Source organism: Dicentrarchus labrax, unplaced genomic scaffold (assembly GCF_905237075.1).
Source record: "Dicentrarchus labrax unplaced genomic scaffold, dlabrax2021, whole genome shotgun sequence".
NCBI classification, from domain to species: domain Eukaryota; kingdom Metazoa; phylum Chordata; class Actinopteri; family Moronidae; genus Dicentrarchus; species Dicentrarchus labrax.
In genome coordinates this window covers 19301615-19321599 of record NW_026136710.1, presented here as the reverse complement: position 1 = coordinate 19321599, position 19985 = coordinate 19301615, and the positions used below count along the sequence as shown (strand labels likewise).

The window sequence follows — 19985 nt, the reverse complement described above, 5'->3', positions numbered from 1 at the left end:
GTGTGTGTGTGTGTGTGTGTGTGTGTGTGTGTGTGTGTGTGTGTGTGTGTGTGTGTGTGACGTGTATTTCTGTCTTTGTGAGGACCAGTTTGAGTGAGATTTTTAAGAGAGACATTTTTGGAAGTTAGAACATCTTAGAAGATGTGCACAATTCTCGAATGTTTGGACATTTTTGGAAATTAAGGATATTTAAAGAAAGTTTGTTTCCAGGTTCATGTAAAGCCAAGTTCAGACCAAAGATTCATGACAAGACGAAATCGTTTCAAAACGTGGCAACAGGAGAGCAGCTGCTGGCTGAAGGCGTTACCTCCAACTCAGCTACATTCTCCATTGGCAGGTTTTAGAACATAAGGCACATCACCTATTTCAACAACCAATCAGCTCATAGTCAGCTGGTGAAGTCAATTCCAAACTGCCGAGTTTTGGACTGAGGAAAGAGAGGATCCAATCCAATCCAATCCAAGTTTATTTGTTAAGCACTTTAAAACAACCAAAGTTGACCAAAGTGCTGTACAGGAGAATAAATAAGACAACATAAATAAAAGACATAACAGCTCACATGAGGCGCAAAATTACATATAAAATAAAACAATAAAATGAAAAGACATAAAACATGAGTAAAAGTGATAGCCACACAATAAAAAGCAATCAAAATAAGAAATTAAATCAAGTAAATAAAGTCGACATCTTACTAGGTGTCAAAGGCCACAGAGAAGAGATGGGTTTTAAGACGGGATTTAAAAACAGACAGAGAAGAGGCCCCTGTTTAACGAGCAGAGGCAGATCATTCCATAATTTAGGAGCAGACACAGCAAAGGCACAGTCCCCTCTGAGCTTCCGCTTAGTTTTAGGCACACTCAGGAGCAGCTGATCATCTGACCTGAGAGAGCGGACGGGTATAGAAGCTCAGAGAAGTAGGGCAGGGCAAGACCATTCAGGGATTTAAAAATAAATAAAATAATTTTAAAATGGATCCTAAATTGAATTGGCAGCCAGTGGAGTGAGGCTAAAATGGGGGAAATGTGCTCATGTTTACGTGTGCCAGTTAAAAGACGTGCAGCAGCATTCTATACCATCTGGAGACGGGCGATGGAGGACCCACTAACCCCCACATACAGTGCATTACAGTAATCCAGCCGAGTGGTAACAAAGGCGTGGATTACCGTCTCAAAGTACTGCCTTGATAGAATTGGCTTTATTTTGGCCAGCTGCCTCAAATGGAAAAAGCTTGATTTGACAACAGCCTTGATCTGACTGTCAAACTTAAGCTCAGGGTCCACTTTAACCCCTAGGTTTGTGATGCTAAGTTTAATATACTGGGCCAAGGAACCCAGGATCACCAGGATCAATTTGTTTAAGGAACAGCCATGTCTGTATGACACAAGCCTTAAAATGTGCTCAGATAAAGAGAAACCATGGAAGGCTCAAAATTCTTGTCCCTAGTTTTGGCTGTTACATCAATAAAATGCAACTGTAGCAAGTAATTCACCATCACTATTACTCAGCTGCAAAAAAAAGCCTAAGAAACCGGCAGTTAGAAGTACAAAGAGTTGTTGCTATGGAGATGATACACTATCTAGTCAAGTTGCCGTGGTGAACTGCAGATTTTCAGAATGTCACAAATCTTTGGTCTGAACTGGGCTTCAGAGTTTAGGTGTATTTAGGTTTATGGACGTAGATAATGCAGTATTATGTCACTGTGGGTCCTCACAAGTATGGAAGTACAAATTGTGTGTGTGTGTGTGTGTGTGTGTGTGTGTGTGTGTGTGTGTGTGTGTGTGTGTGTGTGTGTGTGTGTGTGTGTGTTTGTGTGTGTAAAAACATACCAAGTTAACTGGTTGATAAATCGATGTGCTTTATTTCTAATTCTCCTCCAGAATCTGTTCTTAAACCTAACCATGATCTCTTCTCTCCCCCCTCTGTTTGCTCACACAGACTGTTTCCTTTGTTTCCCTCATTTGTTTATTTCTCACTCATGTCATTCATTCAGTCACATGCTCCATCATTTATTTCATCACTCACTGCGGTGTAGCGTAATGAATCTCTAAAAACGCTCTCTGTTTCTTATTGATTAATGGAATAAATAACAAGTAAGGACGGGAGTAGCCTGGTCGTTTATGATGAGAGAGATGTTAGATTCAATGTCTGTTTCAGATTGGAGTCATTAGGCTGAAAATGCAAAAGCTGAATCAAATTTGTATCATAAAAAGCTGCATTTTATTGCTGAGGACTCGGAGCAAGGCATTTTCCTTCTGTTTGTTACTGAGTATCAACCAAGAGTGTGCTGACAAGAGAAAAAACATGTGCTCATAAAAACCTTCCTAAATGAACTTAAAGAAGACATTTGTTAAAGATATAGTCTACTGTGGGCAGTATTTAAATGTGCAGGTCCAGAGTCATGTTTTAGAGGCGGCTGAAGTGAAGGTGAGCCATCCAGCATGTGAGCTATATGAAGAAGTTCAGTCCCCTGTGCTACCGAGCCTCTGTTCCACTAGCCTCTGTAGCCTGTGGTTGAGTGAGTTTTCTCATAAAGAGCTTTCATCTATTGGCCTTTTCTGAAAATCTATAAACAACAATAAAGGTCCCTGGCCAAAATTGAAGTGGAGATGCTGCAGTTATCTGATATGCTTCTTAACCACTACGCCATCATTGGTTTTTATCTTAGAGTAGGGACATGAATCACCACAAACATTCAGAGTAACATACAATGAAAACTTTCCAGAAACTTTACAAGAGCTGACATAAAAGTGACTAAACAATAGAAAACCATTGTGTAGATGACTTGTTAAAAGCCGGTAAAATAATTTCAAGATTGGTTATGTCTTTTGTCCTCCGTCTTGTGAAGCTCTTAAACATGATTACTGATGTTGTGAATATGTCACCAGGTTTAATATGTACATGTTAATGAAGAGTCGTGGCCTTTATGAATGTGTAAACCCATTGGGAAGACTCTTGAGCATGTGTGCTCTGAGAAAACAAAGATCTTCTTTGGATAAACAGGCAGAGAAATATATGTATTCAAAGAGGTACAAAGGCGAAGCAGACGCAGAGAGGTTGTGTAATGTTATAAATAAAATTTAAAAAAAAATATATATATATGTATAAGTAATGTTCTTCTTGTATTGTAACTTGTGCCCCTCTCTCTACCCCTTACTTTAGCCAGGGCTGCTGGAGCCCACCTCTACACTAGTGAGGGTGGCAAAGAGTGCCAGCACCCTGGGTATTGCCATTGAAGGTGGAGCCAACACTCGGCAGCCGCTGCCACGAATTGTCACAATACAGGTGAGTCAGGAAGAAAAGAAAATAACATTTAAAATAACTAGGCTCACCTCTACCTAACCCCTATCGTTATTAAAATGCTATCGTCTTTATTTTGGTGAATATTCTCCTTGTATTTCCTGTGATCATTATATCCTGGGTGCCTTCTTTGATTCTCTGCGACGGCACCACGCAACCAGCTTCCAGGTGGGATTTGATGTCCTTTAGGGATTTATATGGATTTACACTGCAGCTGAACTCACTCTGAGATTCCTGCTAATTTGGTCCTCGTTGGGGCTCTTGCAAAGATGCTTACAACATTAGTGGCCTTCATCGAAAGGCTTGACAGCCTGGAGATTGGCGATCCATTGCAATACTTTTTAGTAGGTAGGTATAATGTCGGTAGTTGATATTATGCTGATGTTTAGGAATGAAGGCAGAATCAGCAGCAACACCTATGAAAGATTATATAGCATGTTGTAAAAAAAAAAAAGCTAAGGCTCAGTTCAGATATGTTACTGTTATAGTATATGTATAATGATGAGACTGAATAGAGTTGCACATGTGACGTCTCAATCATTTGTCTGTACTGAGTAAGATTAGGTTGAAACCTATTATGTGACTGGACCATATATGGTCTTTGTGCTATATTGTGGTCGAATTGTTACACAGATAGTCAGCGGTAGTGTCTATAATGTGCATTCCTGGATATTAAATGTTCATCTGCAATTTTCTGTAGTGGTCCCAGTAATATTTGTTCCTAAACAGTACTGAAGTAAGGTGTCACATGACATGGTTAAATGTTAGAAATGTAGTTGCAAGAATAATACTTTCCACTCATATCTTAAGATGTTTGATTTAAAAGAGAACGTATAATGAAGCAGAAGTCTTTAGTTTTCATATAGTATCCAGCAGAATATTCCAATCTTAGCATGTGATGAATTTGTAATGAGCGGTAGTCAGGTTTAAATGTGCTTCCCCTTTATTAACCTGTTGTTTATTACCCCTTATTAACCTGTAACATACATTTCAGTCAGATATTACCCAGATATAACCATCATCAATACCAAGCTATTACCTGGTTATTTTTTGGTAATTACATGATATTACTTAATTATTAAAAAAAACTATGACCCCACTATTACTATGTTATTACTGAGCTGTAATTTAAAGTGCTACCGAAGATGGTTCATGCCTATTCATTCTGAAAGAGCAACAACCAATGGGGAAACTCCAGTAAGTCAGTAACAGACTTTAGCATTTTAGGGTTTGCTCGGCTTTGCTGCCATCCAGCCATTGATACTGGAAATTCAGCTTTTCTGGCTATGCAGAGCGAAATCCAAATATTGACAGCTTAGCTGGAAATGACAGGTTAGCCACCTCTGTAGAAAGCTATTACTGTGACTTGGTGTGCATATATCTGTCTGCCATGGTAATTTGCAAGTCAACAAAGCCTTGTATTAGCTCAGGACTATCTCTAGCACTAATCATTTCCAAACCACAGAGAACAGGAGAGTTACATTTTAAAGATCAGAGCAGTGAGCAGCTACTGACTACAGTCCACACCACATTCAAAGCTGTCTCTCAGCCTCCCACTCCACAGAGGTGTTGATTGAAATAAAAAAGGGTTGCTGATTGCGAGGGGAGGCATAAAAGGATTGGAAATCAGCACATTCAGAACCAAAGAGTACAGTGGAAGAAAGTACGGCAAGTGTGAGCGAAGGATGCAAAAGAAGTGATAGTGATGTGAATAAGGAGAGGAGGAATGAGGAGGATTTGTACATATGAGGAAGTGGAGGTCTGGTGTTGTGGGTGGGTGCAGCATTTGGGTTTGGTGGCTGTGTAGGCGGTGGAAGGTCAGAGTTGGAAGGATGCATTGGGACCAAGTAAACAATGTATAAAACATGTGTTTTTATTCCCAAACTGCAGTTTGCACTTGCGCTCATGATACAAATAACCCAGACATGTGACTCAAGACCTTTGGTCCAAATCTAAAGAAGTAAAGTTAAGTTATTTTTTCTTCAGCAAGGCAAGTCAAGTCACAATAATAATCAGTCATTATCAGGCTAATGTTAGCTAGCTACGGAGAACAGATTGTATCTGGCTAACATCATCTTACATCAGCCCTCACAGACCCTTACTGATCCGAATGAGTCTTCAAATGACAAACAAAGTTTGAGGCTGATGTCTGGCTGTCAGAAATCTTTGTTAGACCAGTCTTGCATTCAACAGTTCGCCTTTTTCCTCTTGTCACAGGCGTGACAATGATGATCTGATCTGAGGTAGTGTCGCAGGATGCACTTGACTGACGTGTCAGTGTAGTCATCCAATTATGACAATGCCATTCCCAGTGTGTGCTCGCACACCGGGTAACGTTACACAGACACTTGTAATGTGACAACGTTGAAAACTGTTTATATTGCATGTGTAATATTTAAACTAAATAATATAAAATTAACACAGAGAAGTCACTCAAATTATCATGTCTCAAGTCAAGTTTCAAGTCATTAAAACAGGGACTTGAGTCGAGTCCAAGTCACAATGACTTTTGTCCCCATCCCTGCAAATCCCCCAGCAAATGCAGGAAGATGGGATATCAGGTTTACTTCCATTGAAACTTCTTTGTCTGAAGTGTTTCTGCTTTTGTCTCCTGAGGCCTAATTCTATTTCAGAACTGCTTATTTGCTACATTATTGTATGTCATTAGCTGTTTGTTAGCTCCATGCATTCAGAGGTAACAAACTGTCAGCTTTCAAATCAACAGGAAACTCACAAAGCTAAAGATAAGATGGAAAACATTTGATGAAGGAATCCTATAGTGGCTGTTTTCACTTGAAAGGATTTTTTCTACCGTGTACTCTTGGCAAAGACAGTGTAAAGCCAGTAGCAGTGGTCTAGTAAAGCTTCTTGAAGCTCATCATTTCAGGAGGGTACATCAAGTAAAAAGATAACAAGCTCAAGCTTCTTGCACATTTTTGAAAAAACGTATTCAGTTTATCACAAAAAATAATTGAGCCATGAAACTATCAAGGGACGGCCGAGAAGGCCAGCACTGCAGCTGTGTGTACATTCATTCAACTGCAAGACTGTTATGTAAGCCAGGAACCCTCATTTTAGGTCAGGGTTGTGAAATAAGCACACAGAGCAAGAAAGCTACACTGAAAAAATAAAACCACTGACATGTTTGGGCCCCTAACCATTTCCTCTCAACCTCACTGACACTTGACTGAGAGACTAATATAAATAAAAAGGCAGCTGATTGAAATCGATTATAGCAGAGGAAATTGGTCTCTCGCAGTGGCACTTGTTTTTATAGACAAAGACATGAAGTGGCTTCAGGTGTCTGAAACAACGTTCAAATTCATTTCATGGGCTCAGTTTAACAGTGTTACAGTTATTTCAAACTATTTAGACACGTAGACTGAAATTTTAAACCAGGTTAAAATTATTGCTGGTCTAATTACTGACCCACATTTTTGGGAGTGCATACACTTCATGCTTCCACTTTGGTTTGCTGAGGTTTAAACCCTATTGATCACAGGCAAGATAAAGCCACAAGTTACATGACACCACAGTTACATCCCAGAACAATAACACGGTGTAGCTTCAGTTATTTACAGACATTAATAACATGGCAGCCTCGAGGTCACTTGTTACAGAAATGGAGGGACACTTTCTGCACGTTCAGTTTTCAAAGTGGAAAAGTGAGCTGTAAAAACTTTGCTCTATCACCTGGGGAAAGCTAACTCAATGTTATTACGCCCTTGAGCAAGGCACACAACCTTAGAACTTCCCCCAGTCAGAACCGAGCATCAGATTGATACATTTTCTTTAAAAAAGAAAAAAGCAAGAAAAAAAACTGTTAATTTTGTTTCTGGCTTTCCGATGGGCATTGGTTCTATCTGGGGGACATGATGGCATCACATCAAAGCCAGTGCCCTGTACAATACCATTTCTCTGAAGTATTGGAAGGAAGCGCAGTCGTGGAGTCGTGAGAAAGCAAACCCCTGGCTTCTGTATTTCCTATCTCTGTGGGCGCAAGAGCTCTCGCCTCAAGTCACCTCAATCATGCCTGCTGAGGATGAAGCGCAGATGAGTAAGCTGCTGCCGGCCCGGTCATTATCGGTCCCCATCACCCCCCCTGAAGCGACAGCCCCTTATCGCTGCCATCTTCCCATCATGACGACGGACTGCTCCACTAGCTCATGGTAATTGTTGTAGGCTCAGTAAATAAGAGATGTGATGATGCAGCCCCGGTGTGGAAGGCGCTGCTGGTGTTTTTATCCATCGACGTTGCACATAATGACGTTAGCCATCAGCGGGGAGAGGAGAACATGGAACTGACACAAAGGAAAACGTGATTCTGCATGGTATTTACAACCACAAGAACATGGAACCTGTGATTGTTTTTTTTTATGTTGTTAGATTTGGGGTTTAAATGAAGTTTAAAGCAGCGAAAGGGTATTTTTATGGCTACTTGGATGCAGAAAAAGTCCACAACAAGCAGATAGACACACTACTTTGACATTGTATTGCTTTATAAAGTAATCATTTAAATTACCATTCATTTGGAGTTGGGTTTGTCCAATATTAAAGCTTGTTTTAGCTGTGGCTTGGTCATCACCAACTCCTTGAAAAAATGTCAGGCATTGTAGCCACTAAATGTTTTACTCTCTTCACCAGCTAGTTGCTAACTTCTTCATCTGTCTACTGTTTGGTGGTGGCTACACAGGCGAGTTTATCAGCTGCAGTATGTTAGGTCGAGGCACGTAAAAAAGTCATCTTGGAAATAGCTGAATCCGTCCACATTATTTTCATCTTGGAAATATGGTGGCTTCTTCTGTTGCCGGTGGGTTTTGGAAGTGGGCAGAAGAGAAAGTGATTGATCCAGGAGTAGCACAACCAATCACAAGCCAGTTATCAGCAAAGAGCCATGCTCAGTCAGCTCACCCGCAAACTGCAGTGTTTCATATTTTGAGAGCCATATCCTTGCCTGAGCTGCAATTACTTTAATTCTAGAGGTTTACGGTGCATCGGTGCAAGAGTGCGTCATAAAAGACTTGCAGAGGCCATTACATTTTGCCTCTCAACATAAAGAACACACTACTTCTTGCCACACACAGCAGAGACGTCCAAACTAAATGTATAATGAAAGTAATTTAGATAAAAACTGGTCTTAGCAACTGTGATTTAAAAATATGGAAGCTGCTGATGATTTCAGACTGCAGAGAGGGAAAGAACAGCAGTCATGACTCCATCACTTATATCTGTCCTTTGGGTATGTGACCTTAGAGGAGAAGCAGATAAGGACAACAAATATGACTTTTTATTCAGCTTTGCTTCAAGAAGGATGAGGATCTACTTTGTGGAGTGAGTTCTCCAGAGCAGAGAGAAGACTTAGAAGTTACTTCATACAGACGCTAACCGCCTCTGTTCAGCAATTCAGGCTGTGGGCAAGGATACTGAAATTGATGGCCTTCCAAACTTTTACTAATACGTGTGGGACTTGTTGGGCAGATCTGCTGGTTCTTTCAGAGTGTGAGGATTTCACTCGCAAGGACCAGACTGAAAGACTCAAGAAATGAAACCTGAGTCCGCGGTTGTTTTGTGAATTTTGTCCTGTGCCCTGTCTCAGGGTGTCAATAACAGACAACAACATACAAACATTTTTGTAATCACATATGAAATGTGTGAGGGTGTTACTGCAAGAGGGGAGTGCTGTCGGTCAGGAGAAAGCATTGCATTTTGTTGAGCACACACTTCTTTCTAAAGGGGTGAGTCTGCATATATTTGCTGCTGTGCCTTCGCTGTGTGCTCTGAGGGCCAGACTGCAGGGCTGTGTGTGTATATTTATTGTGGCTGTGAATGTGTTTTTCTGTGACAGGAGACTCTATTTCTGTATGCTAATGAAGTACCTGTCACATTTATGGGAGGGGGTTTACATTTTAGCTTGGGCACTGAGAGGACCTTGTTTATTTGGGAGTAATAGAACAAAAGTGAGGATCACAGACTCTCGTAAAACTCTGTAGAACCTTTCAGCTCCAGAAGAAAGTGGACTTGGCAGGATAACCTTGGACCTTGACTGCATTTAGATTGTTGATGTAAAGATAATTTTTAGCTTAGATTTTTTGCCATGATGATTACATTCGATTGCAGATAGAAGTTACTTTTTTCTCAGTGATAAATGCAAACCATACTTTGTGAAGCTCTGCAGGTCATTGTACAATACTTAACGCTTTTTTGATGAAGCTTGCTGATCTATCAAAAACTCCTGCTGCTATGAAAAATATTCTGTCTGCTGCAAAATAATGTAGATTTTTAACAATTTAACTATGTAATCTATACATATTTAGTTTTGGCCTCTGTCAAGAACATTTTTGTCTTATACTAAACCTGTACTTTTTTTTCTGAGCCTTGCTTGTCCGAGTGTACGAAGTCAGATTAATTGATGAAAGCCAGCTGTTCATGACTAGATACATTTGATGATGATGATGATGATGATGATTTGGGAGATGTGATCATTAATATCATCAACACCCCCAACTTGGCATGTAAGGTTGCCTGTTCTGCTCCATTTGTGGGCAAGTCTCATTCACAAAAACATCACCTGAGAACACAGTAAAACCTTAAGTCCAGCTGTCAAAAATCAGCAGATGTAAATGTACCTAATGTAGGGTGCTTTCACGCCTAACAAGTAACAAGTTTGGTCTGGTTAAATCAAACTCTGATCCAGACTGAGACTGTCTGAAAAGGAGGGTATCAGTGCAAGCGTCCGTGGGTGTAGTTTGTTTGAGGGAAAATAGAACGGACCAGCTGCTGGGTTGTGTGAAAGCAGATATGTGATTTTAGCATAACTTCATAAGCTACTATTAAATCCTTATGCTAATCATGAAGTCAGATCTCCCGATCTATATAAACATTGTATGGTATGTATTTATACAGTATCATTTAGTAACCGTGCTAACATGAATGTGTGTCACCATGTGAGTGAAGGGATTTTCCCTGACACATCAGAAAGTGAAAGGGAGTAAAACCAACAAGTGTTGAGTTTCTATCCTGCTTTATCTGTTTTGGCAGTTCCCCAATAAAAGTGAATGAAAAGAAGGAAACATAGCAACAACACAGTAACTATCCCACATTATAACAGCACAAAATCTGTTTTTCTCCCATTTCTATCTATTTAACACTATTACAATATGAGTTCGGGATACAGCATTGGAGGCAGTGCACACAGTGGCCTGTTTAGGATGAGGTTTAGCCCTCCGTTAACTTGAATGGGGATAAATAATGTGATCTTGCAGATCTTCTAGACTTTAAAAATGTTATTGAACTGAATGGATCAAAAAATGTATCCACCATTTTACTGCTGCTTCCTTCACATTGTTACCTTATGGGAGGTCTGGGACTGTGTGTATCACGTGATGGACACCATTGCTGTAATTGAACAGTTCGGCCACTGTGTCAAATTGGCTTCAAAGCTTAGCGCTCTTCCTGGAGGCTTGGTGTGAGAGTACCCATAAACTACAAATGTATCCAAATGTATTCAGATTAAGGCATTATGATTCTTTTCACACTTCGGAGAAAGGCAGACTATTTGTACATGACTTGTACATGGCTGAACCACCTGTGAATATTGTTTATGCCTCTTAAATCACTTGTACGTGCAGCTAATTAACAAATCTATTTGCTTGAGTGGTTCTGGCAAATTGCCCATGTATTGTATTTTTTATTGGGTTCTTACTCCAAATTTAAAATAATGAAGCGTCTCTATCTTTCTATCTCTCTCTCTCAGAGGGGTGGTTCAGCTCACAACTGCGGCCAGCTGAAGGTGGGTCAGGTGATCCTGGAGGTAAATGGGGTTTCCCTGAGGGGCCGCGAGCACAGGGATGCCGCACGCCTCATCGCTGAGGCCTTCAAGACCAAAGAGAGGGACCATGTGGACTTCCTGGTGACCGAGTTCAACGTGGCGCTATAGCTGTGCGGAGGAGGAGAGAGGACGATGACAAAGGCAGCACCATGAGAAGAAGAGTCCCAGGACAACATGAGAGGAAGAAATGTAAGCGTCTATGGCACAACTCTTTTAAATAGACTCAAACGAACCATCAACTGATCTCTGAGCCCTTTCTCATAAACCCACCCTTGAGCCTGGACACGTGACCCTCAAATTTACAAGGTATTACTTCTGCTGTGGACTTCGTTCAGGATTCTCCTCAACGTGTTACCTCCCCACTGTGAGATCTTATGCACTAAAACGGAAAGTAGTGAAACCTATACATTTTGTTTGTTCTCTCAGTGTTAAAACTCGTGGATTTACAACCATTTGCAACCCCAACTGGAACTTCTCGTAGCACTCCCACGTCCAATGGTCAGTTCACTGTATTCATTTTCTGCTTCTATCTGAGAGACAGCTGCACATCTAAGACTGATTAATGCTCGACTTTACAAGCTTGGATTTGTATATGTAAAAATGAACAAATGTAGATACAGATGCATATATACTGTACACATAAAGATACTCCTATATGAATTATAAAACCCGTAACCTCTGTTGCATCATCAACATATAGTAATATATTTCAAAGATGATGATAATTCAGGCCATCCTGGCAGTTCTATAGATTTTACAGTGATGCTACCGGCCTGTCTGCATATTACCAACCTATTACCAAAAGGAAATGGATAAAATTATGTCAGGCTAACAAAAATACACATTACATTGTCATATTTGTTTGATAGACACAAAAAAGACTGTACATGGGAATGATAATCTTTATATGGATACCACACAAATGCGCATCGTTTCCGGTTTCCTTTCCTGTGTATCTGTATTGTTTGTCCACACTCAGTGAGGTAAATTAGAAAAGCTGTTTACATATAAAAACAATATGTATCCCCAATACAAACAATAAGAAGCAGCTAAATAACTTTTTCTTAATTCCATTGGCAAACATCTCTGCATTGCTGCCAAAATCGGGTAAGGAGCGGGACAGAGAGTCTGGTTACTCTGCTGAGTCTCAGCTGGTAAAAACACAGCTCTGTCCCCTACTGCTAATTGTGACCTATACTGTTTTAATACAACCAAACCCACAATTTAGTTGTTCTCATTGACTTATTTTTCCGTTTCTGTTTTCAGACAGGTATAAAATTGTGATTTGATCACAGGTCGTATATGTTACCTGTTAACCAGCAAACATTTCCTGTGCTGCTGCTCTCAGATGTCAATAAAATCCCTAATAGTTGCTCCTTGAGCTCCTCCTTGAGCTCCTCCTCGAGCAGCTGTTGTCAGAAATACAACAGAAGATCAACTGTTGTGTCAGTTTACAGTGCAGCCAAACAAGTTGTTTTAATAAAGACTTAAGTCGACAATTGGCCTTTTTCCCATCATGCCCTGAGCAGCCATAATCTAATTTCATGCTGCACACATTGTGAGCACACGTCAGGACACAGTAATAGGAGTTGGTTACCTTGCTGCAGAGTCTGAGGTGTTCCTTCTGACGCCTTCAGCCCTTCATCTAGAGGTTCACTGAGGCTGCCTCTTCTGGTTCCATTATTTCATCCAATATTTAAAATTGATCCACTGTCAAAAATGCCGAAAATGAGCTAGTTTTCTTTTTTTCATCATCAGCGTTAACCTTGTTGATGAATGCATCACATTTCCTGTGACTGCTTCGCAATTAAAGCCACCCCATGTTTCGCCATGCTTTTGATGTGAAGCAGCAGTAGTAGGAAGTATTCAGTTTGCATTAGCAGTACCTTAATGAACCTCTGATAAGACTGAAGGGGATAAAACTATAAACAGCGAGGCTGATATCAGTGAAATAAAATTAAAAACAGTACAGCTGGATTACATGTTGCAATTGTTTCCAGTATGGGAAAGGCAGACCCTGCCACTACTGAAAACTGTTTATATAGGGAGGTATTTACAGAAAAAAAAAATGCAATGAATGGCTATTGCTTAAAAAAATCCAGCCATCAAATGTATCAGAAATGAAGGAAAGGATTATAACTTTAACAACAACCACAACAAACTGAAACACAAGGACAACGAGAATTTTGAAGAGCTCTGTTTCAAAAACAATAAAGATACTTTTTCAGATTTGGCCAGCTTAGTGTGGAGGTGCTGTCAGGGGGAATAAAATCCCTCAGTTTTTCCTCAGATCACTCAGCTTTTCTCCTGCTACTCCCCCCACTGAATAACAATTGATGATTTTATTTTGTAATTTCATAGTTTTAATTATATTCACCCTGGGGGTCTTGCTCAGTGCAGCAATTATGCCCAAGAGGGGAGTAATGAGACATTTAGAGGACGACACTGCCAGATATTTTAGAAACACTCCTCCACACATGCTCACATATGGAACATATGCACACACACACACACATTTTACCCATTTATAGAAAAGCAATTAGGAGATAAGCAATCAGGTAGAGTGAGAGATGGAGCCAGAGAGAGAGGACGAATAAGAATGAGAGAGTGACTAAAGTAACAAATGAGATGTGATTGTTGTTGTGGAGATGATTTGCTTCCTCTCAGGAAGAGTGCAAGCATGGAGAGGATGTACAGCAAACATCCTCCATGTGTCACTCCAGAGACTCACATTAGGCTGCAGGTAGAAATATGAAGTAATTGGAGTAATTAATTTAAGTGTTGTGTGTTACGTATGTGTTTAATGTGAGTGGTGTGTGCCTGTCTGCGGTTAATGGATGAAAAGAGAAAAAGCTCATAACAAAGAGACGGCAAATAAAGACAAATGTAAATGTCATCTAGGGAGCTGCTGTTATGAGACACACAAGAAAGTGAACTGGTAGTCTGGTAGTCTGGGCTTTTTTGAAGAATGCCAACAGAGCAGCTTTGTGAGAAATTGCTATCAAACACTCTTGAATCATTCTGGTGACAACTGAGATAAGAGAACAACACATTCATGCTTTGTTTTTACATCATATCCCCGCTGTCTGTCTTCAAAATGTCAGCTATTAATGGATAAAAAACAAATGTTAGGGATGCGCTGGTATGATTTTTTTAAAGGTCATACCCATATCCACTATGTTTGCACCAGTAATGATCCCAACATATAATGTTTGAAGAGATATATCATTCCTGAACAGGCAAAAACCTGATCAAACTTTTCAGTCTATTTATCTGCCAAATGTTTTGTTCTTGATTAAGAAAACTTTACTGCCTGGTCAAACTTCAATTTGATCAACGAAAAACAACTCAGTTAGCCTCACGTATACTCTGTGTACAGTCTTAGCAAAATCTTAAATTCTTCTTACACTCAACTTTATATGATACCTAAGGGAGGGCTAAACAGAGTGTCTGTAACTAATGGCCAAGACCAGCTCTCATCCATGCTTGTTATGCCTCTCCAAGGTCTTCAGCTCATCGACCAGACAGTCTGAGCCTCCTCACACAAAGTATGCCAAGTGTGAATCTCCCTGAGGCCCCTCAGGTTCCCTAACCATGACAACGCATGGCATGCTTTCATTTCCAAATAATTTTTCTACCACAATTTTTTTTAAGTGAGAAAGAAGTGAGGAAAACAGAACAACTACAATTTTGGCAACCAGAAAGCAGAAAAACTCCACAAGAAGCTGACATGTACACAACTCACGCATTTTGTAGTGATTAAGTTCATGCTTTAAATTCATTGAGTGGTGTTTCTGTCAACCTGATGAATGTCCAATATTCACCCTCCTTTTACATCTGATTTGGTCACCACCAGCCTATGAGCAAATATCTTTCACTTTTTTTACCAGCTACTTGCAAATGTTGTCCATCTGTTGTTTGGGGCTGGGAAGGTAGCCTACAGTGGTTTTGTCAGAGCTTGTTTACTGTGAACAGCTGCCTGAGTGTGTGTATAGACAGAATGCAAAGCAAATTTTAGAGGCTGCGTAATTTCATACAAAGTCAAAGGAAAAATGTGATTACACATGAAATCGTCAAGGCGGCACGAATTGCAAAGAGGAGAGACTGGAGGGGAATAACAGAAAGAGTTCAGTCAGAGGCGGAGCTGAGCACAAACACAGGCACACTCCCACAGACACGGTTAGTTCATCCATTGCTTGCTAGTTTACAGCTACCGTACAGTGGCTACATTGGCTGTTAAAGTGCAAATGAATACAAACGGTCAAGCTGTCAATTCTGTCAGTGTGAAAATTGCTTCACTTTGTGTCTGAACCATACAGTAAATGGTCTGTCAAACTGTCTGAGAACACTGATTTCCTTAAACTGTTGTTTATTAACCGAAACAATTTAAACACGGATTAAAAACTGATTTGAGTAGAAGTAACTCTGTGGGGCTTACGTTTTTGTAATTATATAAAGTCAGCTTAAAGACAATGAGTCAATGGAACAAACTGGAATTATATGATCAATACTTGAAATACTGAACAAATTTAAGTGCACTCAAACCACAAAAACAAAAAGTTAGTTAGTTTTATTAATATATGCTGTAAGGTTTTACAGTGCAAGCTAAAAATCTCAAAAACCTTTTTCTGTGAACTTTTCCAGCTGACATCATCCACTTTTTACAGTCAATTTCATATGCATGCAGGGGACATATTTTATCTATATTAAAGGACCACATGAAAAAAACATATTTTAACGTGGCTGCCTTCAAAACCAGACAGCGTTTCATGAATGTTTAAATCTCCCTCTGCCTCACAGAACAAGGAGTTAAAAGACCGTAAACGTAAAAGCAGTGACATGATACGACTAAAGAAGTGACTCAAGATGAGATAAATCCACTGTGTGATTGGTGTTCTGTGGATTTTTAAAGGACAGCCTGCACCTGTAAATCATAATAACATTTCAACAGTTAAGGCTTTTATAGTAACTCTAGTCTTGTAACAGGATTTATAAAACATTTTTGTAGGTGATATTAAGTCAACAGGCTTGATGAAACGCTACTGTATTAAACTCGAGCATCAGTTTTTAATCCGAGGGGAATGTGGAGAAGCTCTCCGTTAAATGTACAAATCATTTATCTTTCTGTGATTACTGAGGCTTTTGAGTGCATCAATTAATTTGCTTTAACTATGCATATTCAGGACTTGGTACAAATAATATTGAAAAAATGATGTACTCGCTGAAACCACTAACAGACTTAAAATTCAGGATGCATCAGCGTGTGTGTGTGTGTGTACACGAGTGTGTTTGCGTGTGAGACAGAAGGAGATAGATAAGAACACAGAGAGAGATAGAGAGACAGTCAGACAGATGAGAGCTGGAGTGCGTCCTCTCAGTGGATTTGACTGTTCGTCAAACAATCTAATCTGGAAGGAATCGCAGCCACACAGATGAAGGATTTTGTTTCCTGAGTTGAGCATTTAAGCGTCACACATGACACCTCCCTTCAAAGAGGAGACGAGGAAAGAGGAAAGGAAAGATAGTCTGAAATTTAAAATGTTCTCCTACAGATACACAAGGTTTCCAATCCCAAAAGAATACTTACTACCTTACTAGGAATATAAAGATGTTTTTCTGCATAAGCCTTTATTTGTTTAAGAGATACAGCAAGTATATTGTTCTAATTGTCTAACATTCCCATGAAAAGACTCAAACCAACAATTCTCTCAATAATGTGTGACTCAGTAATTTCCTAAAACAGCTGGGCACTGAAGTTTTTATCAAATGTTACAATGTTCAAATTGATTGGTACGTGCTCTAGTGACTGAATCAAATTTACCTAGGTTGTGTGTGTTCATGTGTGGCTCACCGATGTGTTTTCAGTAGTTTTTGGACAACAATGGAGCTCCATGGCACAAAGGAATAAGTTATATCAGGCTTTCAGTACACACACAATACTTCTAAGTAGGATGAAATCATTGTTGGTTTTTGTCTTTCCATTGGATTTGTTGACGATAAAGAAAATATATAAAAATCTTATCCTTTAACAAATTAAACTAAACATCCCAAATGTTAAATGTTGTCTTAACAAAAGCAGCCACACAAGACATTTGGCTGAATAAAGTCTTGAATTAGTCTCATCAAAGAATAACTTCTCCTTACTGGGGACATATTTTGGACAGTAGGCTACCAGCAAAGTATTAATGTTCTATACTGATCCCTTACCAATCCTAAAACAAAGCAGATTTCCAGTGTATGAAAGATATTTGGGAGATACATGGTTTTTATAGAACAAGGACAAGTTACAGTTGCAATCTTCATACTTATTTGATCATTTTATTGAAGTCCCTTTAACTGAGGTTAACATTTTCCAGGATCCTGAGAGTCACTAGTTCAATCTCTGCAACAGCTACATGTGTCCATTAATGCCAAAGTTCCCTTGAGCAACACACTGAGCCCCTCCCTGCTGCTGGCTGTACCCTGCTCAGGTCAAATGTAGATAAATGCAAACATGTCTCAGAGAAAGTCAAATGTGAACAGCTCTACAGGAAAAGCGACAGCCATTATTAACCCTACATGTGTTTATTTTGACATTTATCAACCATATTATATATGTGGAATTATCCCTCCTCATCACAGAAACCTTTCATAAGTTAACTCCATAATGACCCCATCTTGTAGACATGTGTCAATAGCGGCTCAGCCTTCTATTTGACCTGATATTAAAGGGCCATCCAGGAGGGGGGGGATGATGGAGGGAAGCGATGGAAGCTGCTGACAGTCTCATTAATCAGGCGCCAAGACGGAGAGGTGCTGGCCTTGGCTCCGACGTGAGACACGACAGCTCAGACGCTGACTTGTTGCTCGCACTGTAGTAAGGTGCTTCCCCACTGCTTCTCCCCAAAGGTCAGACTCATAAAGCAACCAACACCACCTGTTGACTCTATTGACAATGTTTATTTGTTTCACTGAGTGTGCCTCCTGCTTTATTAGCTGCACAAGTTGATTTTGTTGGTGTTCATTTTGCCCTGCGATGCTCTTCAGCTGCCTCCTTTTTGCTTTTGTTCTCCTGTGAGTCAGTCCGTCCATCTGTCTTTTTGCCTGCTTCCTGCACATTTTAACGAGGAGTGTTGTACAATGACATGCTATTTATACAGAAAGTGTGTTTAATTTTTCAATAAAGATAACTGCACAAAAACTAGCAAGCTGTCTGCTTTTATTGATTTCTTTTTTGGTCAGGGGATGTTTCTCATGGTTTTTGGCTCCTTAGTTCTAATAAAGGGAGATCTTAAAGCTGCATCGCATAATAATATACAGTGTGCTTAAAACTTTATGGCAACAGTTTGTATTTGTCCCTTTTTTTTCCTGTGCACAAAGCCAGGTCAATGAAGAAATGGTTTTCCTGGTTTGATGTGGAAAAATTTGAGTGGCACTGACCTAAACCCCTTCAAACACCTTTGGGATGAACTGGAACACTGACATTACTCAACATCAGCACTGGACCTCACTAATGCTGTTGTGGATGAATGGGGGCAAATCCCTGCAGCCAGGCTTCAAAATCTGGTGGACAGTCTTCACAGAAGAGGTGAGACTGTTACAGCAGCAGATCAATGCTCATGGTTTTGGAATAAAATGTTCAGCACTGGCATTGGTGTAATTTTCAAGTGTCCACATACTTTTGGCCGCATATGGTAGCAAATACGTAACAAATGGTTTGCTGCTGTGAATGGTACAGACGGTCCTGCGCTTTCTACAATTATTCTTTATTCTCTTCCTATTCATTTGTAGACTCGTTCATGCTCTTTATAGATTCATTTCAGTTCAAAATGATCTGTTTATTGCTGTTAAATTATCTTCCATTGCCAAAGCAAAGATACAAAATGCAGCAACAAAATATAATTACCTGGAAGTTCAACAAAAGCTTGGCTTTCATATTGAAAGCAGAAAACACTGCAGTGAATTGTTCCATTTTATAAACTGCTTATCTTGTTCAGGGTCATGTGGGAGCTGCAGGAGTCTGTTCTAGCATTTATTGGGCAGAGACAGGGTATTCTGGACAGGTCACCATCCCATTCTGTCTCCAATTGGGAGTAAATTGACAACAAGAATGCCTCGTTCCCCTCTGTGAAGAGAACTGTGAATGGTTTTGTGTTAAATTTATTTATTTTTATCTTTGTGATTGTGCTGTGTTTAGTCTGTGTTTTGAGCATTGTTAAGCCCCTTGAGGCCAAACATCTTTAGGTAACAGCTTCTCAAATGCTAGGATTCTCATTGCAAATTTTATATATTTCGGTTTCGGTTGGCGAAAACAAGCAATGCTAAGACGTCCACTTGGCTCTTGGAAATTCTAATGGCCATCCATAGTCCACAGGTTCATAGATGAATGAAAATATTGATTGGTTGCAACCATAATTTCAAATTCACTTAACCTGCATGTGGTCCAACTGTGCTCTGAAATGTTTTATTATGAAAAATCATCATGTGTCTTTGTAATGGCAGCACTCAAGAGATGATCAGAAGGTTCTGACTTTCTGTTGAATTTGTTTGGCATGTTTCACTTTTTTTTGTAATCAGAAAACAGCTCTGAATGTATTTCTCCTGGTGCAGCAGGATCTTCATCTCTGTCTTTGTATTATACTGAACATACAGGCCTCTGCCAACCAGATCTGCCTACGACAGGCTGTTTCAGCCCCCAGGCAGTGATCTCTCAGACATACAGACCGGGTTTTGGGTCAGTGCCCGTGACGATATAATATAATACAATAGCAATCTATTGTTTTCCTTTTTGTGAAGCTAAAGTTTGAGATTGCAGGAGTGTCCTGAGATAAGGCAGGAATGATTGATCAGCTTCATGGTCATCTCTCTGTCTGTGTGCTTC

The 19985-nt window shown here is 39.9% G+C and overlaps 1 protein-coding gene across 3 annotated transcripts in view; it reads left to right on the top strand.

Moving 5' to 3' along the window:
* whrna (whirlin a) overlaps nt 1–18308 on the top strand; it is a 132538-nt gene extending 114230 nt beyond the window's left edge. For 2 of the 3 annotated variants that reach the window (XM_051412021.1, XM_051412023.1), the window contains 2 exons: nt 3160–3282; nt 11051–18308. In XM_051412021.1, coding sequence (XP_051267981.1) covers nt 3160–3282; nt 11051–11233 — 306 coding nt within the window. In that variant the 3' untranslated portion in view covers nt 11234–18308. Of the gene's footprint in view, nt 1–1935; nt 2098–3159; nt 3283–11050 lie in introns of those variants that run through there. The other variant, XM_051412022.1, reaches the window with a different exon arrangement.
* The last annotated feature ends 1677 nt before the right edge of the window (nt 18309–19985 follow it).